General features: G+C 51.0%; 2 protein-coding genes and 1 long non-coding RNA gene across 7 annotated transcripts in view; 2 read left to right on the top strand and 1 right to left on the bottom strand.

The window, feature by feature from the left end:
• LOC311422197 (tyrosine-protein phosphatase non-receptor type 11-like) overlaps window positions 1-9,911 on the top strand; it is a 37,722-nt gene extending 27,811 nt beyond the window's left edge. For 2 of the 4 annotated variants that reach the window (XM_084494997.1, XM_084494999.1), the window contains exons 3-16: window positions 840-1,034; window positions 2,130-2,322; window positions 2,401-2,520; window positions 2,775-2,888; window positions 3,273-3,369; window positions 3,701-3,780; window positions 4,454-4,609; window positions 5,129-5,260; window positions 5,427-5,581; window positions 5,878-5,945; window positions 6,498-6,649; window positions 6,873-6,973; window positions 7,958-8,076; window positions 8,550-9,911. In XM_084494997.1, coding sequence (XP_084351123.1) covers window positions 840-1,034; window positions 2,130-2,322; window positions 2,401-2,520; window positions 2,775-2,888; window positions 3,273-3,369; window positions 3,701-3,780; window positions 4,454-4,609; window positions 5,129-5,260; window positions 5,427-5,581; window positions 5,878-5,945; window positions 6,498-6,649; window positions 6,873-6,973; window positions 7,958-8,042 — 1,648 coding nt within the window. In that variant the 3' untranslated portion in view covers window positions 8,043-8,076; window positions 8,550-9,911. Of the gene's footprint in view, window positions 1-839; window positions 1,035-2,129; window positions 2,323-2,400; window positions 2,521-2,774; window positions 2,889-3,272; window positions 3,370-3,700; window positions 3,781-4,453; window positions 4,610-5,128; window positions 5,261-5,426; window positions 5,582-5,877; window positions 5,946-6,497; window positions 6,650-6,872; window positions 6,974-7,957; window positions 8,077-8,469 lie in introns of all 4 variants that reach the window. The other 2 variants (XM_084494996.1, XM_084494998.1) reach the window with 1 other exon arrangement.
• Window positions 9,912-10,950: 1,039 nt separating this feature from the next.
• RNF223 (ring finger protein 223) lies at window positions 10,951-16,013 on the bottom strand. Of its 2 annotated transcripts, XM_084495000.1 has the most exons (3): window positions 15,895-15,911; window positions 13,179-13,310; window positions 10,951-12,844 (listed from the first exon to the last, which is right to left on the bottom strand). In XM_084495000.1, exons 2-3 carry the CDS (start codon window positions 13,228-13,230, stop codon window positions 11,997-11,999), a joined length of 900 nt encoding a protein of 299 aa, XP_084351126.1. In that variant the 5' UTR covers window positions 13,231-13,310; window positions 15,895-15,911; the 3' UTR covers window positions 10,951-11,996. The 2 variants fall into 2 exon arrangements, with proteins under 2 accessions (XP_084351126.1, XP_084351127.1); XM_084495001.1 differs by lacking the exon at window positions 13,179-13,310 and having other exon boundaries at window positions 15,624-16,013.
• A 10,173-nt stretch (window positions 16,014-26,186) lies between these two features.
• LOC311422201 lies at window positions 26,187-27,937 on the top strand. Its single transcript, XR_014685218.1, has 2 exons — window positions 26,187-26,417; window positions 27,241-27,937. It is a non-coding gene; the product is annotated as an uncharacterized lncRNA (long non-coding RNA).

Here is a 27,937-nt window from a genome sequence, read left to right as displayed (position 1 = left end):
TTTAACCTTGTGCACAGACCGCCGTAGCATTTCTAATTTCACACTTCATGAAACGGCTTTTCTGGCCGACCTGATAGGCTGCTCGCACCACCTCGGGTCTCCTGCATCTCGCCGTCGTGGTTGCTTTGGCAACAAATTGAAAGAGGCTGGGAGCAGCTCGGCACGGTAAAGAAAATGAGAAATTTGCCCAGATTTACAAATCTCCCTGACCCGGCTCGTCCATCAAGCCACGGGCTTCCAGCCCTAGCTGCTGGGCTGGGGGGGGACTGCTGCTGATTGCATTTAAAATGCAATTACCCTGCTTCTCAGGAAGGTTGGGGTGGCCTTCGGAGGGGGGGGGAGGCTGATAAAGGCACCCCCCAGACCTCCCCATATTCCCTGAGGGGCATCACTGGAGAGAGGAAACATTAACCCTTTCTGTAGTTTGTAGGGTTTCTGAATACCAGGCCAAGTATGGGTGATTTTTTTTTTTCTGCCTCTTGTTTTTTTAGAGCTATTTAGATGACAGCAAGCGCTCCCTTATGTAGAATATGGTTTGTTGCAAACAGAGCAAGGTGGCAGCCTCATCTGGCCGAGAGGATAAGTGGTGCAGGAAGCAGAGGGGAAGGCAGGGCATGAATTTTTCACCTCTTCTCTACAGGCTGGCTGGGAAGCAGATCAGGCTGGGAGTTTTGGAGGTGCTGAGGCCATCCTTGGCTAAAAAACCTTGGCTGAAAACAGGGCCGAGGTGCTCAGCAGCACCCACGTGAGCAGGGAGCTCATGGTGCAGGTGTAAGCCAGGCATTCCTCCTGGTTTCCATTCTGCTCCCCTTACAGCCTTGTTTGCCTCCCGTCCACAGGAGGAACGACGAGGTGACGCACATTAAGATCCAGAACACGGGGGATTACTATGACCTGTACGGAGGGGAGAAGTTTGCCACCCTTGCGGAGCTGGTGCAGTACTACACCGAGCAGCAGGGGCTGCTGCGGGAGAAGAACAGCAACGTCATCGAGCTGAAATACCCCCTCAACTGCCAGGACCCCACCTCGGAGAGGTGAGTTATGCTCTCTGATGAGATCCGGGGCACTGGGAATCCCCTCCAGCTCATGGGGTTTTGCTGTTAGTCCCAAATCCCAGTGGGCAGCAGCCGGGCAGCCACTCACGTTAGAAGAAGCTGCGGAGAAGTGGAAAGCCCCTTCGGCTGGGTTTCCCCCTGCTCTGCCGCCAAGAAGAGGCTGGCTTGGCAAAGGAGCTCCAGAAAGGTCTGTGCTCCAGACCACACATCCAACAGCACCGGGGAGAGGAGAGGGAAAAGGCTCCAAGTCCTCTAAATATAAGAAATGACAGTGGTGTCAGAATATAGCGGGATGCGTCAGGATCGTAGCATTTCCGAGACGTGGCCCTGAACAGCAGCAGTGCCATAAGCAGTACTGAGCCACCTCAGCGCTGCTCCATCCTGCTCTTGTGCAGACCTCAGGCCTGCAGGAAAGGGTTTTGCTCTTTAAAGGTCTTCCAGCCAGGCTTGGCATGGCTGGGAGGGGGATTTGAAAGGCTCAGCATCACTGACTGCTGCTCTGTCAACTTCATCCTGGGAGGTGATGGCACTGACCACAGCAAGGAGAACCTGTGCAAAAATTGTTCCCAAACTGCATCAAAGCCTCTTGCTCCTGGTCAGCATTGGCTGTGCTGTCTGTTTGGTACAGCCTACTGGCTCCAAGCATTCTATTTGTCTTCAATATTAAAAAAAAATAAAGAAAAACATAGCTACCTTCCAGTAAGAACTGCCAGAATCATGTTTCTTACTGATCCACCACGAATCCTTAGGTGACCTAGGTGAGGACGGATCCCTAATGCTCACCGTCCGTGGTGGTTCGACCTCCTGATGCCATCTCATGTTTGGCTGGAGGGCTGAGCAAAATCCTGCCTCTTCCAGCCTCAGGCCAAGATACCAATGTGACATTGTGAAGCGTTAGAGGGACGTCACTTCTAAAATCACTCCGTCTGGTGATGCCAGGGGGGGAGCAGCCAGACCAGGAGCACAGAGGCGGTGTCCCACCAGCATCTTCCCAAGCAGCTGGTGCAGCTCTCGCCTAGAGGCAAGGCTCTGCACCTTCCTGAGCTGACTTTTCTCTCTAACGCTGCTCTCCAGGTGGTACCACGGGCACCTGACTGGCAAGGAGGCAGAGAAACTTCTGACGGAGAAGGGGAAGCCAGGCAGCTTTCTGGTGCGGGAGAGCCAGAGCAAACCGGGAGACTTCGTGCTGTCGGTGCTGACAAACGAGGACAAGATGGAGACGGGGGACAGGAAACCCCACGTCACCCACGTGATGATCCACTACCAGGTGGGCCATGTGCTGTCCTCCCCGGGTGGGTGACCTGGCGCTTTCGAGTCTCACCGTGCTTCTGTCGCCCTCCTGCAGCCAGATGGGAAGTACGACGTGGGAGGAGGAGAGAGGTTTGACACGCTCACGGACCTGGTGGAGCACTATAAGAAGAACCCCATGGTGGAGAAATCTGGAGCCGTGGTTCATCTCAAGCAGGTAACAGCTGCTGTAGCACGTAGGTGTTGGTTTGGAGCTGGTGCAAGCTCCTGGGTGAGTGCACGTGTCTGTCCCAGCACCTTCTGCTGGCCACTTCTCCCTCTTGTCCGGGCTCTCCACTGCCATAAAGATCTCAGGGATGGACTCAGCTCCTGCCTGAACCCCCTGGGATTCAGGAACTGATTTTTCAAGGGACAAGATCTGTCTTCCTGTTCTTTACATTGATTTCTTTTCCATCTCCATCTGTCTTTCAGCCATTCAATGCCACGCGCATCAACGCGGCCAACATCGAGAACAGGGTGAAGGAGCTGAACAAAATGGCAGATCACAGCGAGAAGGCCAAGCAGGGCTTCTGGGAAGAGTTTGAGGTATGGGATGCTGCTGTGCTCTGTCCCACTGGTACCTACGAGTGAAGAATATCATCCCTGCATGGCAGTGCTGTGGTTCCCCAATGAACAGCTCTTTGTGGTGCTGTTGCTCCTTTCCCCTTTTTCTGTGTTTAACTGAGTTGCTTCCTGGTCCTTTTTTTTCCTTGTCTTTTCTATGTCTGAGGCAGTTTCTCCTTCCTCATCCTGCAGAGGTCTGTGCCTTCTCCCCCTATTAACTCCCCCACCAGGCTGCATCCTGGCTCCCTGCCCTCTCCTGCCCGCACTCTGCTCTTTGTAGCATTGGGAAGCCAAGCAGTTATCCGAGAGAGCCTCCGAGCCCCTTTTCTATCCAGAACAGTTTGTTTTGTGTGATTTGCCCCACAGATGCTGCAGCAGCAGGAGTGCAAGCTCCTCTACCCCAGGAAGGAGGGACAGCGACCCGAGAACAAGGCGAAGAATCGCTACAAGAACATCCTTCCCTGTAAGGAGTCGCTGAATATAGGCTTGTTTTTTTTCTTCCTGCATCCTTCTCTGGGGCTAGTTAACCCAGCAGAGCTTTCTGATCATGGCTGAGCTGGACAGAGGTGTGCTGTGTCCCATGGGAGTGGTCTGGGTAGCTCGTGGCCTTTTCCATCCCCTTTGTTACCCTTTTGCTTGGGAAATCAGTGCACCGCTATCCACTTGGTGCTGGGAGCCCAAGCTTGTTTCATGGAGCTCGAGTGTAGCTCCAAAAGTCACACAGAGCCAGAATCTCCAAAAGAGATGCTGGAGGCTGCTGCTTTCCCTGCTCACTCCGGGCTCTTCTCCTTCAGTCGACACCACGCGGGTGGCGCTCCGAGACGTGGACGAGAGCGTGCCTGGGTCTGACTACATCAACGCCAACTACATCAAGGTACCTGGGGAGGGGAGGGCAGCACGGGGGGGCTGTCTTCACCCCACTGCTGGTGTGGGGATGCAGTACTGGTGTAAATCTGGAGGGAGCAGCTTGTCAGGAGCCATCTGCATCCCCAGGGTCAGGATTTTTCTGCCGTATCCCCAAGGGATCTCTCCATTCTACCAAGTCCTATTTGCCCTCATCCAAGAGTTGATCTCGATCCCCTCCTTTCCTTACCTGCTCAGGAGGTCCTAGGGGACTGTCCCAGACTCTGTCGCTGGCCATTATCTCTGAGGTCAAATTATAACTGTCACCTGAAAGCGAAGAGCTGCCCGGAGGTGTATTTCCAGCAGCGCCGAGGCATTTTAGCACCAGCCTTAGGGAAACCTTCATGGTCGCTTCATCCCATCCAGCTTCTGTAGCTGCCAGGTGTCTTGAGTGCATGGTCAGAAATGTCTTACAGCTCAGTACAAAGCCCCTGGTGGCGAGCTGGCACCATTTGTTGGGGACATCAGCTTCTGCTGAAGCTGGTGATGGGCGCGGCTCCTGTCCACGAGGGCAGTGAGTGGAGGAGAATCACCTAGCTCAGAAATCCTGCCCGGCAAGGTGTGCTGGCTTTGCTGCTAAACTATTCTCAATCCCTCACTCTGGTCTCGTTGGCTTTTCTTCCCCCTTCCCCTTTGCTCCTCAGAGCATCCCTGAGGATGGAAGGAACTCGGAGCACTGCAAGATCTACATAGCCACCCAGGGCTGCCTGCAGACCACCGTGAACGACTTCTGGACCATGGTGTACCAAGAGAACAGCCACGTCATCGTGATGACAACCAAGGAAGTGGAGCGGGGCAGGGTGAGCACCGCCACCAAGCCTGAACGTCACCTACGTCGCGTGCCAGCCTGTGAGGCTGGATGCAGGGAGTAGTCCCAAAGCCAGGCCTTCAGAGCTGAAAGGGTGGTGCAGAGCCAGGCTGGGTGCTTAGCAGGGGCTTGTGTGAGCACGTGAAGTGGAATCAGTAATGAAATAATCTTGGGTGGTCGACCTGAGTGCGTTATCCTGCCTGGACAGCTGCGGGTCCCTGCCTGTAATAATGGGGACCTGTTGCAGGGGAGGGAGTCACAGGCTGTGTAAGGGAGGAAAGTTGCCTTTCAAGCCCCGCTGGGACAGCTCTGCTCTTGCAAAAGCGGAGAGGAATTCCATGAAGCAACACTTCTAGGACTGCCCCTTCCCAGCACAGCTCGAGGAAACGTGCGGTTCCCCTTAAACCTTCACCCCAGGGCTGCTCACGGAGCGCAGCAGCATCCCCAGCGAGGCGTTCGGGGGTCCCTCCCCAGCTCCCCACTAACGAGCATCTCTCCCACCTTGCTGCAGAACAAATGTTTCCGCTACTGGCCAGACAAGGGCTGCGCCAAGGAGTACGGCTGCATCTGCGTGCGCAACGTGAGCGAGCGCGAGGCCCAGGGCTACTACCTGCGGGAGCTGGAGATCGCGCGCACGGACAGGGTGAGTCCCCTGCTGCTGTCCCCACGCTGTTTGAAAGGCCTGGAGCTGAGAGATCCCGGGGATTTTTACCCAGTGCTGAAGTTCTGGGCCGTTTTGCCCCGGTTTTGTTAAGCAGAAGGGAAGGAAGGGGTGTCCTGACCAGGCGGTGGGTCTCTGCTCCCCGCAGGACGAGCGTCCCCGGGTGGTGAAGCACTATCAGTATTTCAGCTGGCCGGACCACGGGGTGCCCAACGAGCCGGGAGGGGTTCTCAGCTTTCTGGACCAAGTGAACCGGGCACAGCGAAGCATTCCTGACACGGGGCCGATCATAGTGCACTGCAGGTACGAGCCAGCGGGGCGGTGCCGTGGGGAAGGGGAACCTCGTGTCTTTTCCTTTCATTACTCACAGCTGGGTTATCACACAAACTGGTGGTGGGTTCGTGCTCTGAAGTTGCTAGCTCCAATGCAGCCTGCTAGACCCTGGTGGCCTGAAAAGCTCAGCTTTTGCCCAGGCTGGTTTTCTAGCAGCTATTCCAAATCCATCTGGGACGGGCCAGGGATGGGGCTGACTGTGGGAGCTGCGACGATCAACAGGGCAAAGGCTCCTCCTGCAGTCGTTTTTCCTTTCCTCTCTCCAGTGCTGGAATAGGACGCACAGGCACCATCATCGTGATAGACATTCTGGTGGATATTATCCACAGGCAAGGTACGGCCCCGTGCAAACCTTGTGGCTTCCACTGTTTGCCTGACCCTGCCCTCTTAGGGGATAACCCTGCTCTTGTGCAAGCAGGGGGTCCACAATCTCCCAGCAGTGGGTTTTACTCGTTTTGGACACAGGACGGGTCTGCATGTGGGGTGAGAGGGGCTTTTGTAGCCTGTGAGCCAAGAAATGTTGCTCCATCCCTGCAGTGCTGAGCTGTGCCTCAGTCCCAAGTGGTGGGTGTGCACATGGGCCATTCTTTTGGGAGAATTTTCTTTTTGGCATCAATGGGGCCAGCATTTCAAGGTTTCCTGGGCAGCCCTCTCTTATTGGCGTGTAACTCCAGAAGCCCTTTTGGAGAGGAGTCCCCCAAACCCTTCTGGATGGGAGGGCTGCCACCCTTACCTGAAGCCCCAGCGCTATTGCAGCACTCTCCGTGGGCAGCTCTGGGTCTGCTCCAGGGGCCATTAGGAGCCTATTTCTTAAACCACACAAGCATGAATAATTTTTTCAACCCCATTGCCGCTCCCTCAAACCTCCCTCTCTCACCTCGAGCAGGCTTGGACTGCGACATCGACATCCCCAAAACTATCCAGATGGTACGCAGGCAGCGCTCGGGCATGGTGCAGACGGAGGCACAGTACAAGTTCGTTTACATGGCAGTCCAGCAGTTCATTGAGGCTGAGCAGAAGAGGTTGGAAGAAGAACAGGTGAGTCCTGTTCAGCTGGGTTGGAAATCCAGGGGCAAATTGTGGTGCACACCAGGCACCGCGACCGCTTCCCCTGCCTCCCTCGGACTGGGACCAAAATCCTGCTTTGAGCACATGGAAATAAACCCGCACCCACTGCTCCCTGCTGGCTTTGGGATGCTGTAGGGCTTTTCTTCTGCCTCAGCTCTGACTGGGGTTTTAATGTCTCTGCTTTCTCTTCCAGAGGAATAAAAGGAAAGAGCGAGACTACTTGAATATCGGCTACTCTCCTATGGAAAAAGGCCGAGCCAAGGGGCAGCCTCCTTCACCACGGGCCCAGTCTGTGTAAGCTGGATGTCTCTGCTGGGTCTAAAAATTCCCGTAGCAGCAGGAGAATAGCTGCAGCGTAGTCCCCAGTACCCACCCCTTGCCAGCCTGTTCCTGGCTGGCAGATGGCAGTGCCTCAAAATAAGCAGGTGATCCCACCACGCTGTCAGCATGCTGCGAGCAGCCCACCCGCCTCCTGTCTTGGAGTTTTGCACAGGCTTTGGAAAGGAAAGAGGAGTCCTCTGGGTCCTGCTTCAAGCATTTGGCTTTGAAACTGGAGCTCTGCGTACATGATGGCAGGGAGGAGTGTGAGGGATGGAGTTAAGGAGCTCCAAAGGGCCAGTCCTGCCAGCTCCAGGCATCCCCTGAGTTGGGTGCTGGGTGTCAGATTGGCTCTAGAGGTGCTCAGATCGGCTTTGTAGTGTCCCTTTCAGAGAAAAACAGAATATCCCGAGCTGGAGGAGAGCCACGAGGACCATCAGGTCCATATCCTGGCTCCACACAGGACCACCCAAAAATCAGACCATGTGTCTGAGAGCGTTGTCCAAACACTTCTCAAACCCTGAAGGCCTCAGGGCCATGACCACGTCCCTCTGCCAGTACTGTCGGTGAAGAGCCTTTTCCTAACACCCAGTCTGACACTTCCCTTCCGTTAGATTTTGGAAAATCCAGAGAATTGGGTATGTAGATAAAAAAAATAAATAGGGAAAAAAAAAAGAAAAAAAAAAAACAGGAACTGTGTGCACTGATCCTGCAGGAAGGTTGCACCCTTGAAAGGCTGGCACGCAGAGGAAGGCTCAAGGCTCTATTCCCCAGCTGGATTCACACCTCAGAGGCACAGCTGAGCCAGAGGATGGGAGAACAGGGCCCCAAACCAGTGTCAGGGCCAGGGAGGGAGAAAGGGAGCTTGGTTGGGTCATTCCCTGCTTCTGACCGGCCACCTGCCCCTGGGCAAGGATCCAAAGCCCAGGCCGTGCATGACAAGGCTTTGTGTCCTGACAGGGTGGATGATGAATCAGCTTCCGTCTACGAGAACCTCAACATCAAAAGCCCCAAGGTTTCAGGGATGAGTAACACGGGGCGATAAAGAGTCGGAGGTGAGCTGTACGGAGGCTGCCCAGGTAGGAATGCTTCCCGTGGTTAACCGAGTGTTGCCGCCGTCTCTTTACCTCGCCTCTCACCCCAGCCTTCAGCTCAGCACACGCACAGCTCCCTGTTCCCACCAGGGAAGCCAAACGTGCTCTGATGAAGCTTGGCAGAGCCTAAAGACGCGGCTGTGGCCAGGGAGAAATGGGGTGGTGAGATCTCAGTAGGCAAACGTGCTCGTTTTAATAAAAAATGCTACCTGTACTGCAAGGGAGAGGTCTGCTGTTCAGACTCGGGGAGCTGGCAGGCACTGGAAACAAGTCGGAGAGACTTTGCACGCCGACAGTGTCTCAGCTCTGTGCCATCCCCATCCCCTTCCCTCGGTTATAAACCCTGCCCTCTTTCTTCCTTCTTGTCTTGGCCTGCAGGATTTATGGTGTTTACGTCCACCCTTTCCACGTGCTGCAACTGCGGACAATGGTTTTTTGCCCTTTTTGCCTTCCCCTAGCACCTTGGATTCAGCAAGGAGTTCAGAAGCTGGCTGCAAGAAGCAAGCAGAGTCTGCGCCTTAAGAACATGCCTTGACCTAACTTATTCTCGAGAAGGATCTTCTCCCGGTCTCCCCTGTATCAGTAGGTCGATATTTATGTGGAAGTGCCTCTGGACATTCGTTGGGCATCAAGGCTCAGTTTTAATTTTTTTTTTTTTTTTAATTTAAGACTCTTATTTTTTACACGCAAATCGTTAAAGGAATGGAAACGACTGTTTGCTTAGGAGCTTTCCCAGGGTTGCCCGTTTAGGGCGTTAGCAAAGTATTAGTGCACTCGGATGTTTTCATTAGGTCGATCATTTCCAAGCTAGAAGTGGCTCTCGGCTAATTCCTGGAGTAACTTCGCTGCCTGTGGAGGTGAGGAAGAGGGAGCACGGCCTGGCCCCGGCTGTCCGTGCCTCTGATTCTTCTCCTCATGCTTCCTTTGGGTTGTCCCAGTTTAGCTTTCTATGCAAGCCTGCCAAAGCACCCCGGGCATCCCTGCTGCCACCGTGCAGCAGGAGGGTGTGCGCGTGCCTGAGAGCCCACGGAGCTCGGTTTTTGGAGCAGAACTGGGGCCGGAGGGGGGCATCTCCACCCTGGTGCGGGTCTGAACGTTGAGCTCTGGGAGATCCCACCTAGCTGAAGGGTGCTGAAGAGTAGGAAAGCAGCTTTGGCTGTGCACTGTGCTTTTAGCCACCCCCGAGCGAGTAACACAGCGTAGGATGCTAGACTTGAGCTGAACTTGAGCTGGGCCCCTCTGAGTTGGACGCAGCTCTGCCGTTACCTTGCTGTATGAGCTCTTTTTTTTCCCCCTTGCAACCGTACCACAAGGCAAGTGCTGTGTCTGCGGAGTGTAGGGGTGCTGTAGGAGCGCTTGTGACTTGACCAGTGCCGTGAAGACGTGTGTTATTGAGTGGAATATTCCAGCTCTGTTGATTAAATCTCGACTTGCGACTCCCAGGGCTCCCTGCCGTTCCGGCCCTGAGGTCTGCAACGAGCCCTGCCAAAGAATCCCCTTTTTGCAGGATGCACCAGGGACTGAAAGTGCTCTCTCTGGGGAGTTTTGGGCTTGAGTGCCAGTGCCTGAAGCTCTGGAGCATGCGTGGGGACCATGCTGGTGTCCTCCTAGGTGCCTGGAAGAGGGCAGACGTGCGGCCCCCTGCGTGCTGGGGCACTGGTGCCCAGGGTGCTGGCTCCCCTGGCTGAGCAGAAGGGGTTGAACAAAAGCACAATGACATACCTTGGCTGTATTTCCTTGCTGGTCTTCCTGCTCCCTGGTCACAGGGACGGGAGAACTGTTTCTTTTTATTGCACTTTTAATAAATGTTGATTATTCTCGAGGCTTTTTATTTCTGATTTCTTCCTTTCTAAGCGCCTTGCTCTTTGGGAAAGCGACGGAGCATTGAGTGGTGTGGACAGCAGGGATGTCTCCTAACCCCAATGTTACTGCCTGGGGGCCTGTTTCCACTTGCTTTGATCCTTTCTTTTGACTATGCATGAGTGTGAGGTTCGGCTGCGTGCGAGCTAAACCTTCAGCCCTTCTTCCTCAGTAGGCGGTGAGGAGGGGAAGTGCAGAGGGACAGTCCCCAGAAGGATGCTGCGACAGACTGCTAGGAATAGCCAGAGCTGTGAGAACATCTCTGTGCTCAGTTTGCCACCACGACAGATTTTTATGAGGCTGTTGAGCTGAAGATATTATTTCCCTCTCGCCTGCCCTTAGGTCTCATCAGTGGGACTGAGCGCCAACCAAGATGTGCACGGCAAAGCACTTTTGCTGCTTAGCATCAATTTGCTGGGCTTTCCAATGCACCCCGTGTAAAATGGAAAAAAAGTGCCTCCTCTGCCTTAAATCTGCCTTTCCCAGGAACACCCTGAAGTTGGTGCTGTGAAGATAGCAAGCACCGGGGAACGGGCAGGGAGAATCCCTCTCAAGCCCAGTGCCTCTGGTGGCTGCTGCAGTGCCTTGGGGGGGGTTCTGCAGCCGTGTGGCTGGCACAGATAATCCCACCTGCAGCCCAGCAGCAGGTTTGCATAACGACAGACTTGGGTTATTTCTGCCGTTGCTTTGGCCTTTTTTTTTTTTTTTTTTTTTTTTTTTTTTTTTTTTTTTTATTTCAAACCAGCTTTGCTGCAAAGCGAGACTGGAAACGTCTTTCATCCAGCTGGCAAGAAGCAAAGGATGAGCAGCCCTGGCAGCGTCTCCTTTTTCAGGTTAAATCGGGGAATTACAGGGGCAGCTGCATCTGGGACAACACCACCTCGATGGCAGTAAGTATGAACTTCCAGAGGTGCCAGACCCGGCACTGCTGAGCGGGCACCTCCAACTGCAAGTAAGAGGGGAAAATGTGGAGTAAATGCTACAAATTGACACCTCGCATCGTAGAAAACATAATTTAATACATACACGTATGGTACTTGCATACAATCCTGTCTTACATCCATGTGTTTGAATAAACAAGATTTAATTGTAAGCCGCCTTCTTCACGAAGACCTTTGTTAATCACTGTCGGAAAATCACTGCTTTAAATAAAAATATCGTGTAAGCAACTGGCCCGTGTCTTAATACTGACACCTTTTGAGATTAGGAGGGTAAAGCTGTCAGAAGCTGGAGCTTCTGTCATTTTGGCAACGATTTGCCTGGGAGAGGTGTGAATGAAGCTCACCGAGGGGCAGCATCGTGCTGGTGTGCCTAGCAGAGCTCACCCTGGGTGCACTCATCCTTCCAGGTAAGGGATGAGTGATTTTTAAGCACCTTCTGGGAGGAAAAAAAATAAATCAAATAAATGCTACTCTCTTCTGTTCACAATTTCAGCAGTGCCTTAGCTCGTCCCGGTGGTAACAGCTCCGGTGAGCAGCGGGGATGGATGGGTTTTGTCAGCAGGAGGCAGCATTTAACACCTCCAGCACCCAATGCACCACTGAAATGTTTCAAGGCTGTGGGATCAGGCTACTCCTCACCTGCTTGTGCAACTCTGACATGTCTTTACTCTCCCAAACCCAGCTCCTCGCAGGAATAAGCATGTCGATCCTTCGGTTTGCAAAAAGAAACAGCCCTTTATTCCCCAAGGGAGGTGGAAGGAACTACACCCACTGTCATCTGGTATCCAGCCAAGGCCCCTGCGCCTCTCCGGGTGAGCAGTCCTAGAAGTGAATCCATCGCCCACCGCACCTTTGCGACAGCTTTCGAGGCTCTGGTTCCCATGGAGAGTTGGCAGAGGGATGCTGACAGCTCCTGAGAGCGTTTCTGGGCCAGAGACAGCTTGGCAGGCACGGGTTTCAGCAGAGCTCTTGGAAGAGGGTGCCTGCACCCAAGCGCAGCCACGGAACGAGCGTGGAGACCTCGGGGTGTGCAGGCACGGTGAGGGATGCTGTCAGGCAGGGAGCCCTGCTCCTGCCTCCCCAAAGAGCCTCCTTGCTGGGCTGCTACTGGAAAGGGATCTGCGTGACGGCTGGGGCTGCCGTGGTGTGTTTCGGGGGGAGGTATTCCGGCCTGCTCATCGCCACAGTCCTGGTGAAGCAGCGGAGGTTCCCCGTCTTCAGGGCGCACTGCACCGGCCACAGGATGATGCAGAAGAGGATGATGATGAGGGCCGAGAGGAGGACGATGCGCTTCCAGTCGTCGCACATGTCGCAGCGGGACAGCCTCCCCGCCAGCCCCGTCGGGGGAGCCTCGGGGCTTTCGGGCTTGCTCATGGCAACGTCGATGGAGATGCACGAGTCTGGGTTTTCGGGGTCGTCGGAGGACCGGCGGCAGCACAGCTTGGTCCCCTCCATCCACAGCACCTTCTCCTGCTGGAGCTCAGGGGGCAGCGTGGCGAGGAGCTCCTTGCTGGTCTCGAGAGCCGGGACGCCTTCCAGAGGGATGCTGGTCAGCTGGCGGCAGAAAGGGCAGGGGAGCTGGTCCTCGGGGTGGTTTGGGGGCAGCCCTTTGCTCAGGCGGGCCACGCACTCCAGGCAGAAAACGTGGGAGCATTGGAGCAGTTTGGGCGTCTTGAAGGTGTTGTCGTAGGTGTTGAAGCAAATGGAGCATTCGACGGGGGAGGTCGGCTTCGGGGAGGTTGGGTTTGGAGAGCCCGGCTTGTCGGTGGGGGACCTGGCTTTCCTCTTGCTGTCCCCTGGGGAGGTGATAACGATGGGGCTGATGGGGATGGGGGCTTCATTTGGAGAGGCGGGGACGGGGCTGGTGGGTGAGTCCGGGGTGCTGGAGTGCCACAGCTGGGTGAAACACGACATGACGGTGCCCGGGGAGATAAGGAGAGCCCTGGGAGACTCTGGAAGAGAAGAAAAAAAACACCCCTTTAGTTCTAAACCATACAAAAACACCCATCACCAGCCTTATCCTTAACCCCATAGGAGGACCGAAGAGCAAGTTCACGGCTTCTGCTGCGTCCTGAGCCTGGAAGAGACCCCTGCTAGAGGCGAGAACAACACGCAGCCTGTTGGAAGCTGCATGCCCAAGGCGAACAACCTGCCAAGAAGCAAGCAAGCAGCAGAGCTCCTTTCCACCAAAAGCCTTTCCACCAGAATCCCCCTGGCATTAGAGACGGCTGCAGTCCTTCCCCAAAAGTGCCTCGCTCTGGGCAGAGAAAACGCACAAAAACCTACCCCAGCCGGTGCTCCCCGACACCTGGGCAGGGAGGAGAGCAGAGGACTCCATGAGGTCGAGCAGGGACCTCACGATAGCAGTCCACTAGGCTGGGAGGCACTCAGATATTATGGTGGCAGCATGAGCAAGGCCTAAGAGACAGATAACACTATTCAGTTGGGGGGGTAGCGGAGGGGTGATGCTCTCAGTGCGCTCAGACGGAGCTTTGGGTGCCGAATCGTGGCTCTCTGAGCCAGGCACCACCCAACGATGCTGTGCTGGTGATGTGCACAGAGGGATCTGAAGTCTTCCAGGCAGCAGCGGGACCGGAGGGAAGGGAGAAAATGTAATTTTTTTTGCAAAATGTGTCCCATCCTCTGTCACCGTGACGCAGCAAGAAGGGAACCGTTGGAGGAAATGGCCTTTGTGCCGGAGCAGGGGGAATTCTCCGGCGTTTCCTTGTTGCTGCATTTTCCGTAGGAAAGCAAACTTCTGTCCCTGCCCTCAGCCCTGGGGGAGTGCCAGGCAGCCCGAGCCCTGCCATGCGCTGCCATCTGCTTTCTGCTCTCCGCTGGTGTGCAAGCAGGGGCGCGGAGCTGAGCGGCTCGCCCGCCGTTTGCAGCAAATTGATTTACAACCGAGTTACCCCAGCCCTTCCAGCAAGCTTGGATGCCAGTTTATAACCTTGGATGCCAGTTATCCGGACCAGAAACACTGCCTTGCCTGCGTCCTGCTATCAGATGCGTGGCCTTTCAGATACCGAGCCTGAAAGCAAGCGTTTAGCTGGAGGAAATTCGCGGCGATGGCCGCGGTGCTGCCTGCCCGGGGAGCATTTTCTGGGGCTGTGTCACTGAACTGGCCGGGCTTGATTCTTTGTCACCGGTAAATCTCCTAAGACAAGTCAGAGACCTTCAGATTGCTGCTGTAATTACAGCTCTCCACTCGGTCCGGCCGAGGCTTAGCAACACAGGCTGCACGCTGTGTCTTGAGCAAAAAAAAAAAAAAAAAGGCTAATTCAAGGCATCAGCAAAACTGCGTATTGCTACCACGGCACAGAAATATCTCCGTTATGTAAGGACGAAGGATTCTCACCTCTCCCATCACAGCTAGAGCTGCCAGAGCCAAGCCAACCTTATGTACCCAGACTACACCTATGGAAGAAAACTTTGCTTTTAGTTAAAGCTGCTCTTGCCTTAAGTATTTTTCTTTTTCTCTTCTAAACGAGGCTCCTCCTCAAGTTAAATTTTAAGTCGCAGGCAGACTACCTGCACTTTTCAGCAAGCTATAATATTTGTTTTGTAAATTTTGGGTTGTATTTCTGCTTTTTTTTTTTTTTCCTGGATCACCATGCCTTTTTTTTATTTGGCACAATCTGCCAGATTCTGATGAATCACAAATCCAAGCACCGGTTGGTGCGGAGACACAAGAAAGCCTCGTTTTTTTTTTGTTGTTGTTGTTGCTTTTCAGGTTTTTACTAAAATCTTCTGTCGTGCAGCCCTCTATCCCCCATGTCCGGGTCTGTGCAGGCCCTCAGCGTGGAGAAATTACAAGCAGCAAGCCTCAGAGCAGAAGGTAACCTCACAAAAAGGGAGCCTTTGCTTACACACACACCAATTTCATACCCTAGTGGAAAAAGATGCTCAGTGGGGATTTTTACTAAGGCAGCATCCCGACAGTAAACTTAAGTGCTCTTAAATGAAGAGATGAGCTTTTCCCCCTGCCTTCCCTTTGCTCGAGATGATCGTGACACCACAAATACGCGCTAGTTTTGATAAATTTAGAACCTGCTCGTGTTTATCTTGGCGTTATGAGTCAACGTGATGAGACACGGCACAGGCAGCTGGCTTGAACTGGGGAAAAACGAAGAGCAGGGGACAGCAGAGATGGGGAAGGGCAGTGCAAAGCCATCCCTGGAAAGCCTGCCTCTTGTCTGTCGGTGTGCTGCTGTAGCACTGAGAGGCAGAAAATTAACTTGGGTTTGGGCAGCAGCTAGCACGGGATCCACAATTTCTCCTGGACACCACTGCTGTGCTACTAAACCCTGGTTTTCTTTTCAGCTGGGCTTATTTATTCATTTTTTTTTAACTAGATGATCACATGAATATTTTAATACAAGGCAATATCTTTAACTGTTCAGGCTTCCATGGCCACACTGCTCTTCCTCAGCTGTTTACACCGCTGACAACCTGGGCTTGCCAGAAACTTTGGGAACACCACCCAAAAACCCTAAACCATTCGGGACAGCCACACTTGCTCGGCTTCAGACCCGAGGGAAGTAATTTCCACCTCTCAGCAACTTCGAGAAAAACTTCTTTCCATGCTATAAAGTCAGACAATAGCCACCACGCGGCTCAGAGCGTGGCCAGCCCCGTCCTGTAACATAAACCCCGACGGTATCTTGAATTTAGCGCTACCGAGCAGACAGCAAGTCAAGAGGCGTACGGCAGATTAAAGGCTATAAATACCTGGTCAGAGGGCAGTTAGAAGGAGCAAAGCATGTTCTGGGCTCTTGCTTTCTACCCCTGAAGAGTCTTCTTTCCAGAGGATAGGCTTAGGATCGCAGTCTTTTTATTTACAAGCCTTCTTCTGGCATTTCAGCTCCCGGCAGCTTTCTGATTTCTCTCCCAGCGGGGCAGGTCGGGCGAGAGCAGTGCCCTACCCAGCTCCCTGCGCCCGAGTGGCCGCGCCGCTGCGATCCAAGTATCTTTTATACCTTCCTGCCTAGGGGTGACTTACCTGCTCCACCTGCCTTTCCCAATTACCCCGAACCCGTCATTGGCTGCCAGGGCACTTCCACTCCGGGCCGGTTCCTGTGACAAACAGGGCAGGCAGGAATGCTCTCGATAAGGCGCCGCGGAGAGCAGAGCGAGCTGCTGGTGGCCAATGCCCCCGGGAAGTGCCGGGGAGAAATCTTTGTTTGTTCGTCCTCACCTTGCTGAAAAATATCCTCCTTGCAAGTTTTTACAACTCTTCGCCCAGTCCAGATGTTTGTTTTTTTAATTAATCTCTCCAATTTTCAATGCCTTGGGATCCCGGGCACGTTTTTCACAAGGCAGCAAATCACCCGAAGCAAAGCTTCGGGACACCTAAAATCAACAATTATTTTCCTCGCGTTTCTTCCCAAAGGCCAAATAATTTGAAAATGCCTTAGATTAGGGGCAGAAACGGGATTCTGACAGTCAAATTTCTTGTGATTGGTAGGAAAAAAAGAAAATAAAAGGTTGCAATAGAAAAATCCAGTAGAAATTTAAATGCACAAAAGATGTTTATAAACTAATTGAAGCACTCTGTACAGTTCTACGTCTGCTTTCAGGCTCCTGTGGAATCACTCAAAATAACACCGTGTGGCTTCTGGCAGAGAAGGACTTTTATTCCTTGCAGCTTTTGGCAGTTACTGACAGGGAAATATTATTCAACGTACAAGGCTTTTGTAGTTCAAAGGGCATCAGTTCACGATCCAGATAAATGAACCAACAAATTCGTACCCGCCTGCAGATAAGGAAACAGATGTGGGGGCGAGGAGGAATGGACAAACCTGCAAAATTTAGCCAAAATTTAGCCTCGTTCTCATTTGTTGCAAGTAATTCTTTGCTTTGCTCAATTTCTCCAAAAGCAATACAAGATCGTGTGTGGGTTTTTTAGGGTGGTGTCAGGAAGTCCCTTCTGGATGGGAAACTTTGCTGTAAAGTGCATGGAACTGTTTGCTTTTTTTGGGACAGAGAACTGTCAAAATCCCCCAGATTTTAGTGACAGTCAGAGACAACTCACTTTGGCTTCTAAATTCCTCTACTCCAGGTCACACAGCTCAGCTCTAGCGAGCTGAAACCCTAAAGGAGGCCTTCAGGAATAAAAGGATGGTGAAACGACTTGAGGTTTAAGCAAGCTTTAGGCTTAAATCTAGGGTTACCTGATCCTCCCACAGCTGGAAGGACCTGGCCTAGGGCACGGTCCCTGCAGTGAGCTCCCACCGAGCTCCACGGGCTGACAAGTGCCTCAATGGAGAGGACAAATTAGGAGCAGCTTTCCCAGACCTTAATCAGTGGGGAACATCCCTCAGCAGGCTGTATTGATAGCAGGAGAGATAGCAGCAGCCCCCACAACTCAGCTGAGCGATGCTTCCCATCTATTTATAGGGCTGCGCGGGGACAAGCGAGGCTGGGAGAGCAAACGGTGCGCGTGGCTGACAAAGCAGGATGTCGGATGAGTGGCTGCAAGGCAGGATTTAAGCGTCTTGCCCACTTAGTCACCTGCGTGAGCACTTTGGTAAATTGAGCTCAAAATGAGCGATGTTTGGGTAACGTTGCAGCACGCCCGGGGATGCTGCTTTGGGTAGCACGCTTTGGGTACGGCTGAGATCCTCTCCTCGTGGAGTCAGTGGAGCACCAGCGAGCTTTTTATGATGATAAGAAAGATGAGCCATGCTCTGAAGCCAGCCACAAGCACACTTTAAACCCTTCATCCCTTTAGTCAGCCCAGAAGATGGGGAACTGGGCCAAACACTTGCCCTCGCCCTCCTCCCCCCATGCAGAGGCTCCGGCTGTGCAAGCGCTGCGTGCGCCCAGGTTTAGCACCGCGCTGGGTTGATGATGATGATGATGATGATGAAGGGGTTGGCTTCCAAAAGCGAGTGGGAGGCTGTCCCAGTGTTATTTCTGTCCTCTGCTTGGAGGAAGATGCTGAGTGTGTCAGGAGCTGGGCTGGGGGGGGATCCACAAGGACCAGGAGCACATCCCCACACCTTGGCACTTAGAGACCCCGTGGTGCCAAGTAGGAACAGTTCCTCTACATAAACCTCTATTCATCATTTCCAAAATAAATTTAAAAACAGGGCTATCAGCCTTTTTTCATCATAATCTTTGTCTGCATTGTGTATTTGGATGGGAACTGGCTCTCACATAGGGCTGGTGGCCCCAGCCAGAGCCCTGACCACGCAGGACCCCACCTGCAGCAAATAACCCCGATTGAAACACTGAAGCCTTCAATTATTGCAGGCTCTCCACCATCACCTCTCCTTATTTCCCCAGTATCAGCAGCCCTTGTCACATCATCTAGGACTGAGGGCGAAGTGATGAGATCTTCTAAGTGGTATGTACTCTTTTCGGGGGCTTTGGGAAGGTTTGTAATGGAAAAGATTGTTTCTAACAGCAGCTACCAGTGGGCTGAGGATGTGGCCATTTAAAAACCTGCAGGCTGGTCTTCTTAGTGTAAAAAGAAGTGTGTATGGTACAGAGTAGTGAGAAGAGATTGCTGAGTGTGGCTTTAACCAATTTCCTTGGCTTGTCTTCACCCCTGCTGCTGTTGCTCAAACATAACACCTTTTGTTTTCTGTGTAGTCCATCTCAGTATATAAACTAAAGCCACTAAATAAGGATGGCTGGCAAAACAAAGAAAATAAATGAAAAAGCACCAAGCTGCCTCCGACCTCTCTCTCCCTCCCTCCAAGGCTAGCTAGTTTCTCAGTATGGTGTGCTACCTGCCTGGGGATGCTCCCTTTTGCTTAGGTTTTGGGTACTGCCTACAGCTCCTTCCCTTCATTAGGACACAGCCGAGGGCTGTATAGAGCCTGGAAGGGCTCTGGAAGGTCTTGCATGAGGAGAGGAGCCTGAGGGAGCAGCTGATGAAGCACAAAAGCATCCTGAAACAGCCTGCTCTGCCTCAGCTTTTGCAGGACAAAACCAGGCGAGAACAAGCCCACCTAAAACAAACCCCCTCGTGCAACATATAACAGGACCCTGTGCGGGGTTAAACGCTCACAGCTGGGCGATGCTGCTTCGGGTGTGTTTGCTATTAGCTCACACACTTCTGTGCCTGCTCCCACGCTTCTGGAAGGCAGTGAAAACATTTCCCACCCCCCCCCTCCACAGCCTCTGAGGGTTTGGGCACAGCCCCAGCTCAGTAGCTCTGCTCTCCACCTTCCTCTTTCATCTTAACCAGGGGGTGAAGAAATGGTGAGAGGCAGTAGTGGGTTTTCCTGGCATCCCTTTTTGATCCTCCGGTGTTTCTGGGAGTCAGAAGGCCCGGCACTCCTGCAATTAATGCTCTGGGGTGGTAAACAGCATTACCGAGTGATGTTTCCCATGCTAACTCATGGGCTCTTGTGTTTGTCGGGCTCCACGTGCAGCCAGGTGTTCCCAGTGAAGCCTTATCATCGTGGCAGCAGTTTGTACCTGCGGCAAGACTGGGCTATTTAAATTCCAAAGCAGATATTGTGTACCGTCAGGAAAGAGCCTTGGTGAGTCACCAGCTAAGCTAGATGGGAACTCACCCTGGGACACTTCTAACGCGATTATATTTTGCCCTGCCGTAGCTGTTTGTATCAGACGATCTACAGACACTTTATAGACATAATGAGCTATGTAACTTCCAGTAACTATGGTTATCAAGGAAGTTATCTGACTTTATAGGAGGGGAACTTTTGTGCTGCATGGGGAGGCAATGTTGGGAAATGCTCCGTGCAAGGAGCAGGGCCTGGGCAAGCTGCACCCCTTAGCATGGCAGTGACCCCTCGGAGCAGAGGGAGAAGGTTTTAAACAGGATTTGGAATGGGAAACACCACCAGAGTCATGCACTGCTGATAAACATCCACTAAGGTAGCTTGGTATGGATTTGGAGAGAAACTGTTCCTGTTAGAGCTGTGGATTGAGCCCCTCAGATGCCTCCTGCCCTGTAAGCGATGCCCATCTTGGCCGACCCATCCAAACCCGAGTCCTGGGTCCTCTGCACTTCACCTCATTCAAACTCCAGATCCTCCTGGCGCCTACCTTAGCACTGCCCTCCACTTCCTGTAGTCACCAGGAAAGCAGCACGATTAGATAATCGTTACAAGGCACCGAGGCAATGCCGTAATTTTCCTGATACTCTGGAACTCGTGAGCGTGACTCCTCAGCAGCTTGAGGCTGCGTGATTCAGCCACTCATGGCTGGCTTCTCAAATAGCAGGAATAGCAGCCATTCCCTGCACATAAGGTCAGGTCTTTCTTTCTTTTTTTTTTTTTTTTTTCCCCTAGTCCATTATTTCAGGAGTAAGTGACTCGGACTGATGGATACACCGTGGTTTATAAATCACTGGTGAGCTGTGACACCGAGCCTAGCAGACTGCTGGCTTCCCAAATTGTGCTGCTTCTACAGTGGTTTGCAAGGAAAGTTTGATATCAGAGGCAGAGCTGCTCCAGATTTCACCAGTGTCTCCTACTACCTGCCACCAGGGCAGAAAACTGCGTGCCCAGCTGACGAACTCTCTGAGATTCCAGTCTCTACAATTTTTACTATTTTCTATAGTCACGAACCTGTGCAGCCCGTCTTGTATAGCAGAGAGGAATTACCTTACAATTTAGCAAAGCCTCCAGCGTTTGCAAGAAGTGAGAGCTTCGTGCAACACTGCTGTGCCTACACAGGCATACCAAATCTCAAAAGAACCGTTAAAAATAAAATAAAAATTGAACACAGCTGCATACACAAGTCCCTTTCCGCAGAGCACTTGTTGAGCTGCTTCTGTGGCTCTGCTAAGAAATCCTGAATGATGGTATAGGATTGAGAACCACCACGATATAGGATTGAGAACCTAAAGAAGTGAATATACAAGGTTGTAGCTCAAGCTTTTTTTTTTTTTTTTTTTTTTTTTTCTTACCATGACTTTTCCAGCCTAGACCCTCAAACTGTTGTCTTTAAATGTGTTTATTAAATTTAATCAAATAAAGCTATTTGATTAAAATACCTTCTTTTTGGAAGGATTATTTTCATCAATCTGGCAGATCTAAGATGGCTTTTTGTAGAGCTTTTCACATTTCTAGCTGAGCAGGTGGCTTTTCCAGGACACCTGCTAATCAGTGACTGACACCTAGGACACCACGGACATCCTAACCCTCTGGCCACATTCATTAGCAAGAAGGGAAGGTCCCTGGCACTTCCAAAATTAGGGATCGAAAGATCTTAGGGTTCCCAAGAACTGCAGTGCCAGCTCCCTTTGATACTGTAAGTGGCTTTCAGATGGAGCATGTGGCATGTGCAAGGGAACCACAGTAATCACCCTCCTGAAACATAAATATGATGCTCTTCCCACGACCCAGGGAGGTGACTGATGCTGTTGCAAGCCCTAAAATGAGCGCAGAGGCAGCTGCAGCCACAGCATGTTGCTGGTGAAGGAGACCAGCAGCAGGACTAGAGGGGTGGCAGGAGCAGCATGACCAGGCTCTCCCCAACACGTTATTAATTGCTCTCATGATTGTCCCGCAGAGGTCATGTTCCTGCGGTTACTCACTTCCCGGCCCTGTGCAGTGAGATGATGAATTTGGGAAATGGGGTGTGATGTCAGTGAGGAGGGGATGTCTGCAGGGACATCTTGCTTCCCCAGCAACTTCTCTTATGTAATGAGCTGCCTGTCCTCTGCTGCCTAAATCCCCCCTGTCCATGTTGCCTAAATCCTCCTCTTTTCCACTTAAACTGTGCTTGGCTCAGCTTGCATCTGTATGGCAGAATGGATGCTTCACCCCACAGTGGGTTTGTGTGCACTCATGGGAGCATGTCCTGCCAGGACGGAGGTGTTGGGCTGCTAATTTATCTGACCAGGGATATCTTCTGGTGTGCCAGGCCTGAATTCCAGCACGTTGCTCCCCATCAGACCACTACAGAAAGGATCTGATGTTGACGAGGGCCAGGCTCCTCCATGGTGGCTGTGGTAAGCGCTCACACCCTGAGAGCTCAGTGCTAATGCTGATGTTTTGAGGTTACAAACAGCATTTTACGGGTTGATCCCTTTCACCTTCTTCAACCTGAAAGAGTCCACCAGCTTGAGGAGAGTCAAACTGAGTGCATCTTCTCAGCAATCTCCAAGGACAAACATGAATCTAAGCTCTCTATTTCCCTGTCGTGTTCTCCCACTTCAGGAAGAAGCTGCAATCTTCTTGCTCTTACCCCCACAGATGTAACCCTCAGTCCCTGTGTATGTCCACAGAGCCATCAAAGCGGGGAGAGTGGTGGACCTGGTAACCTCTAACTTCCAGCTGGGGGACGGACCGTCACACTTTGGTCCCAATGATACCACATTTCTGAGCAAGCATAGGACTCCACCTACTGTTTCCTTCCCTTTCCCATCCCAGAAGCTTAATTATAGCTCCCTGAGATGTATCATGGTCATAAAGCTCTGCAGGAGTGAAAAGCCTCTAAAGCACCAGAGAGAAATTGTTCCTTCTCTGCCCTCTACCCACCCAACACAGAAATGATGGGATGTGTCATCACACACATCATCTCTGTGTAAGGTGTCTGTGTTTGATTTGCACTCCTTCAGTATCTCAGCCATTGATAGAGCTGATCTCCAAATGGTGGCTGAGTGTTTTTATGTGTGTGACACATCCGTAATGGCCAGTACTTAACTCGGAAGGATTCATCGGCTTAGTTCTTGTAATTGTATTTGCAGTTGGAAATACATTTGTGTTACTATCATATACAGTTAATCATTCAACTGCTTAAGGAAGTACAGGAGGAGTAGAGGATGATCCCCTAGGTACAAGATTGGTTTGAAGTACAGTAAGCAAAGTATCTCAGTGCTTTTTCCATGCTGCAGAGAGCAGTTTGCACTTTGATCCTAAAGAATGCGGTGGGACATGAATGCAAAACATGTCCTCATATGAATTTGTAAATCTAATCGTAGATGCAGAGATATATCCCGAGTCCCTGCGAGATAAAGCAAAGTGAACAGCAGTCTGTGTCGCCACAAGGGTAAAACGCCCTTCTAGTGCATCAGATAAATTGTCACTATTACCTGTATATAGAGACATTTAAAAAAAAAAAAAAAAAAAGTGGGGGGTATTCTTTGTGCCTTCACTAAAGTTTAATTTATACTTTCATCCCTGGGCCTCATTCTGTCCCCAAACTCTTTGTGACATCTGGATCTGGGTCAGCGAGGCGCCCTTATGCTTTGCGTTCCAGCAAGAGGCACCAGGTCAGTTAAGGATCCAAAGGGAAAGAGCAATCGGGAGCGATGTCCTTTTAATATCTCTCCACCATGTTCCACATGCATATTTATTGTGCTATTTTGGCAAAGTAGGACACCAGAGCGCTTTGCAGCTCTCTCCTCGGGCTCTTGATGTTCACCCTAGGGACTGGCAGAGAGCTGGTGTTTCCCAGTGTGACTGAGAACAAAACCAGGCGATATCTCACCAGATCCTCTGTGGATACAAGTGGGTTTCACTCTGGAGCTCTCCAGTGTGCTCATGGATGCTGAGGATCCAGGCTTCAGAGGAAGCAGGTTGGCACCTGAGCAGCATTGGTGTCTCCTGTGCCCAGTGTGGCTGCACACAGCAGCAGAGAGAAATGCTGCTCTGCTCCTGCTTACACCATCCTGCCTTGTTCTTTATTCACTGTATGCTCTAAGCCATATGCCCCGAATCTCTCCTTTGCTCAGCACTTTGTACAGCACGGGGCATCAGCACCTTGCAGTTCCAGCGTAACAACAGCAATATTCCAATAATATCACAATATTACTGGGCAGGATCTCTGATTTTTTTTTTTTTACACTCACTTTCAAGCATAACCCAGTGTTACACAACTGCTTGCACCGACTTCAGCAGAAAATGAGGGTGCTCATCAGCTTCCAGGAACAGACCTTGGGCTATAAGGAAAATTCAGTGTATCCTGCCCTGCCTTTCATTCTGAGGAGAAAACTACCCTCAAACAGAGGAATGAAAACTTATAAAGTTAGGCAGTAAAGAACTATAATTGCTGCGTATTCTCCAAAGAATACCCCCAGCTAGTTAGCAGGATGAACGATTAAGTTCTAGACCGCGGGCACGAGGCAGCAGCCCCCAGAGGCCTAGTTCTGAATTCACAGCCAGTGCTCAATTTTCGAGGCTGCCATGTGGACACACGTTTCTTCAGCTACTAAATGAACTGCATGCCCCAGAGATCCTTCCTATCACTGCTCCATCTCTGTGAAAGACATCGGGGAAGATATTTGAGCTCTCCTGCTTTGGTGAAGGGGAAATATCAGAACAGAGATGCTGAATGCACATAAGCCAGGGCAGGACTGGCCTCCAGCCTTCACCAGTTATTTCGTGGTGCAGGCTCCTGACCCCTTTGTCTGGGAATCCTTCCAGACCTAGAATTGGCCCCAAAAAGCGAGCATGAGAAGCCCCAAGACCCCCACCACCCTTTGGAGATGCCAGGCCTTCCTTTTAACTGCATTGCCCTCGCCTTGCAGAAGGAAAGTTAAATACCGAAAAGTCTGGCACCTCCAAAAGGAGGCGAGAAGCTGGGGGCTTTAGTCGCTCAGAAATAAGATTTGTCTCCCCAAGTCTGGCTTTGTTGCTATTTTCTGTAAGAATTCCACAACAAAATATGTTGCAATATTTTTTTTTTTGCTATATACTTATTTATTTTGTGCATCATTTACATTTATTTTAAGAGTTCGTGAAACAAATGACATCCACCTGCCTTCCTCACCCAGCACCACCTACTCCTTCGTGTCTCTCCCTGAGCTGAGGGGTGAATTACCGTCCTGAAAACAGACTGAAATGCCATAAAAATAAGGTCTTGCAGCCTGATCAGTGGGATCGCTGGTGCAGCACCACTTACAGGCTGAAGCACTTTAGGGAAGATAAAGCTTTTGCAGAAGAGACAGGTCATCTCCATGGTTTTTCTTTAAACTGCAGAACATCCTACTTCGTCTTATTATTAGTAACAGGGAGAAAGTGCCGGAGTTCTGGTTTTGTAACTGTGTGCTCTGAGGTGACGAGCTAGAAGACATACAAGGAGCCTCGGCTCGTCCTTGTGGCATTTACAGTGAAGGAGAAAGGAAAAGAAAAGCTGCTCCGTGCATAATCTGAGCGATCAAATGCGGCAGCTCTGCACATCTTTTATTTAGGGAGTTCCTTTTCGTCTGGGCAGGTGGATTCAGAGATTTTGATCCCCAAACCACCCGCCCCCAGGAAGCAAAAAGCCAGCTGGCTCCATCCTGCTTATTTGTTTATAACAAATAAGAGTTTTAAGAAGTCTCTTTATGCCAACGCAGCACACCGAGGCAGTTTACAGCTGTCCGAAACATGTCGCTGCGAGCGTGGTAGCCTCCAGCAGGTGAGAAATCACAAGTGCCATGTGCTAATACTGTATAATAGAGATTTTATGGCCATGAGTGGATGTCGGGAAAATTGCTGGTTCCTCTGCTGGCTTCCTGCCCCTGCGAGGAGGCGCATTACGTGCTGGCCTTGAAGCCCTGGCCAAACATGCACTGCCTCACTGCCACCATGCCCCCAGGTGGTGATGGAGGAATATCGTGTTAGGGAGCAGGGAGCACATCATTTATGGTGCTCAGCACCCAGGAGGGTAAAGAGGCACACCAGTGGGATGGGATTGATCCATCAGAAAGACTATGAGGTGCCGAGGCCATGGCTGGACCTGGTGGCCTTGGGCACAGGAGAGCCGGTCACCGCCAGGATGAGAGCATGCATTCCTCATCACTCATCCCCTGCTAAGGTCTAGAGGCAAAATGCTCACAATTATGCGACGGTGAGCATGTTGTTTCATTGTCTGGAGGGTTAAAATTTATGTTTTCATAAACATTCAGGTGAATTCCTTAAATTTTTATTGCTTTGTAATATGCTATGCTCTTGTCTAAGCTTTTTTCCTGGGTCTAGTTGTTTACTTTTCATTGTATAATCTTTAGGAACATTCAGAAACTCACAGAACACCTTTTTCAATTATTTCCCTTATTTATTTGCGTTTACTGAGAACTACATATTTATAAAAAAGCTGCATGTGAGGATGACACATTGCTTCTGGACCCAGAAAACCGAAGGCACAGAATGACAGATTAATTAGCTATTACATAAAAGAGAAGGGAGAAAAGGGAGAGAAATCATCATATTTTTTTGCTCAATATAAGGCAAACACGGGGTTAAAACCACTTCAAGCCAGAGCTCTGATCAGCCAGCTCCTGGAGATGTGCCCACTGAGGAGGTGTTAATTTGGGAGGACTGGAGCATAAATAGGCAAGCCCAAGCCTAGGAACGTTTCTTTTCCTCCTTTTGTTGTGCCTTTTTCTTGGTGAGCTGAAGATAGAAAACTGCGAATCAAGTCTTGGAGGATAAACCTGAAGAAAATGAGCTGTGATTACCAATTTGATGCCCACTGATGTCTCACCTGCGTGGCAGGTGGCAGTGATTTCCATTTTATGGAAGCTCTTTCACTTGGCGAGGTCTTCTGGAAGATAGTGCCACGCTGTCCTGCCTGGCTCTTCAAGAAGTTTTTCCTACCCTCTGTGTGTATCAGGTAGCTCAACCTAGCGAGCAGGTTATTTTCTGTAAGCCTCTCTTGCCGTAAGCTGAACTAATTCAAATCAAAATATAAGTTTTGAAGCTAGCAATGGATTTCCTCTGTTATTCGAGATGACAGCTCAAAGCTGAATTTGTGGGCAAGTCTGAGAGCACAAAAGCAAGGGTTTGTACAAAGAGGTAATAGCTTTTAGTAGACGAATCTGTTAAGCTTTCAGCTGTGAGAATGGCTGAAAGAAAATTGCCCTGAGCTTTAATGGAGAGATCCAGAGATAGGGATGTGAGGCTGGGGATCATGTGCTTCTAGTCTCCAAAACTATGGGAGCTATTTACTTTCATAAAGGCAAAGAAAAAAAAAAAAAAAAAGACGCCAGGCTCCTTCCTCTTTCAGCAGCTACATGCATGCCTTTTGAAGTATGCTGTGAATTTCCTGGATGTGAGAAAGATATTTACAAAATTATCAACTGCTTGCTCAGGAACAGCAAACGTAAGCCCCCGGGGACAGCTTAATAAATGGCAGAAACCTCATTCTCCGTGCTGCTTCAAGCAGGAGAGCCATCAGACCTCCCAGTTTCGGGGGCTGCAACAGAAGCCTCCTGGCAGGAAATCCTCTTGCGCAAATCTGTTTCCTTCTTGCTTCCTCTGCTGCAAAGTTTTTATTTTTTTTCCAGAAACAATCCGTCTCCTGAATGTTGTGGAAACTGATTTTGTTGTTTCTTGATTTATCCTTCGCTTGACTGTTCTCTTAGGTCCTTTTGATAAATGCTAGAGCCAGGCTTGCTCTCTCCAAGATGCTCTTGTGCTCTTTTCTTTTCACGTAGGGCAAGCTGTAAGTGCTGAGCTGTGAGCTGGTTTTTCTGAGACTCGGTGAGCCTCCTGCGAGCAGAGCCCAGACATGAAAGAGGCCCTGACAAAAGAGGAACGCAGTGAACACTGACAGTGGGTATGGCAGTGAGAAAATGCAGCAGTTCACTCCAGTCCAGATAAAGAAGCTTTTCAGGGGAGGAGAGCAAATTTCCCTTGCTGCTTCATAAATTGTGCTGCTCTGACAGCTGCTCAGGTGCACCTGGGATGGCGGGGACTTCATTTTTGGTGCAAAAAGATGAGTTTTGTCTCTGTATGTGACCATATACCTCACATATTGAAAGGATTGTGGCCTTTGGTTTTAATATATAAATAGAGGGGCTGCAGAAATGATGGCGCTATATTTTGAAAATGCAGTTAACAATTCTGATGGTTCAAGGACATGATGCTCCTGCTCTTGCCCTCAACTTGGTACCAGCCACCTCGCTCAGACATTGCTCCTTCCTTCCCAAACACATTCGAGTTGATTTTGTAGCAGGTCCCATGCCAGCATATGTTGTGTTCGGGGACACCTGGGCAACACACTGATCTCTTCAGGCCGTGATGTGCCTTCACTGACACCAATTTTTGTGCTTATCAAGCCAAAAAAAAATATACATCCTACCAAAGCAGAATGCAATTTAGTTTTTAATAAAACTTAAATGGAAGCCAATA

The sequence above is a fragment of the Aythya ferina genome, assembly GCF_964211825.1.
Source record: "Aythya ferina genome assembly, chromosome: 21".
Lineage (NCBI taxonomy): Eukaryota > Metazoa > Chordata > Aves > Anseriformes > Anatidae > Aythya > Aythya ferina.
Note: the sequence above shows the minus strand (reverse complement) of the source record. Positions and strands in the feature narration are given on the sequence as shown.

What these genes read in the sequence shown, in the direction of transcription:
- RNF223 (XM_084495000.1), bottom strand. Translation starts at nt 13,230, where the DNA reads ATGGAGTCCTCTGCTCTCCTCCCTGCCCAGGTGTCGGGGAGCACCGGC. An exon ending in GTCGGGGAGCACCGGCTGGG is followed by an intron (nt 12,845 to 13,178) that starts GTAGGTTTTTGT and finishes CTTCTCTTCCAG; the next exon opens with AGTCTCCCAGGGCTCTCCTT.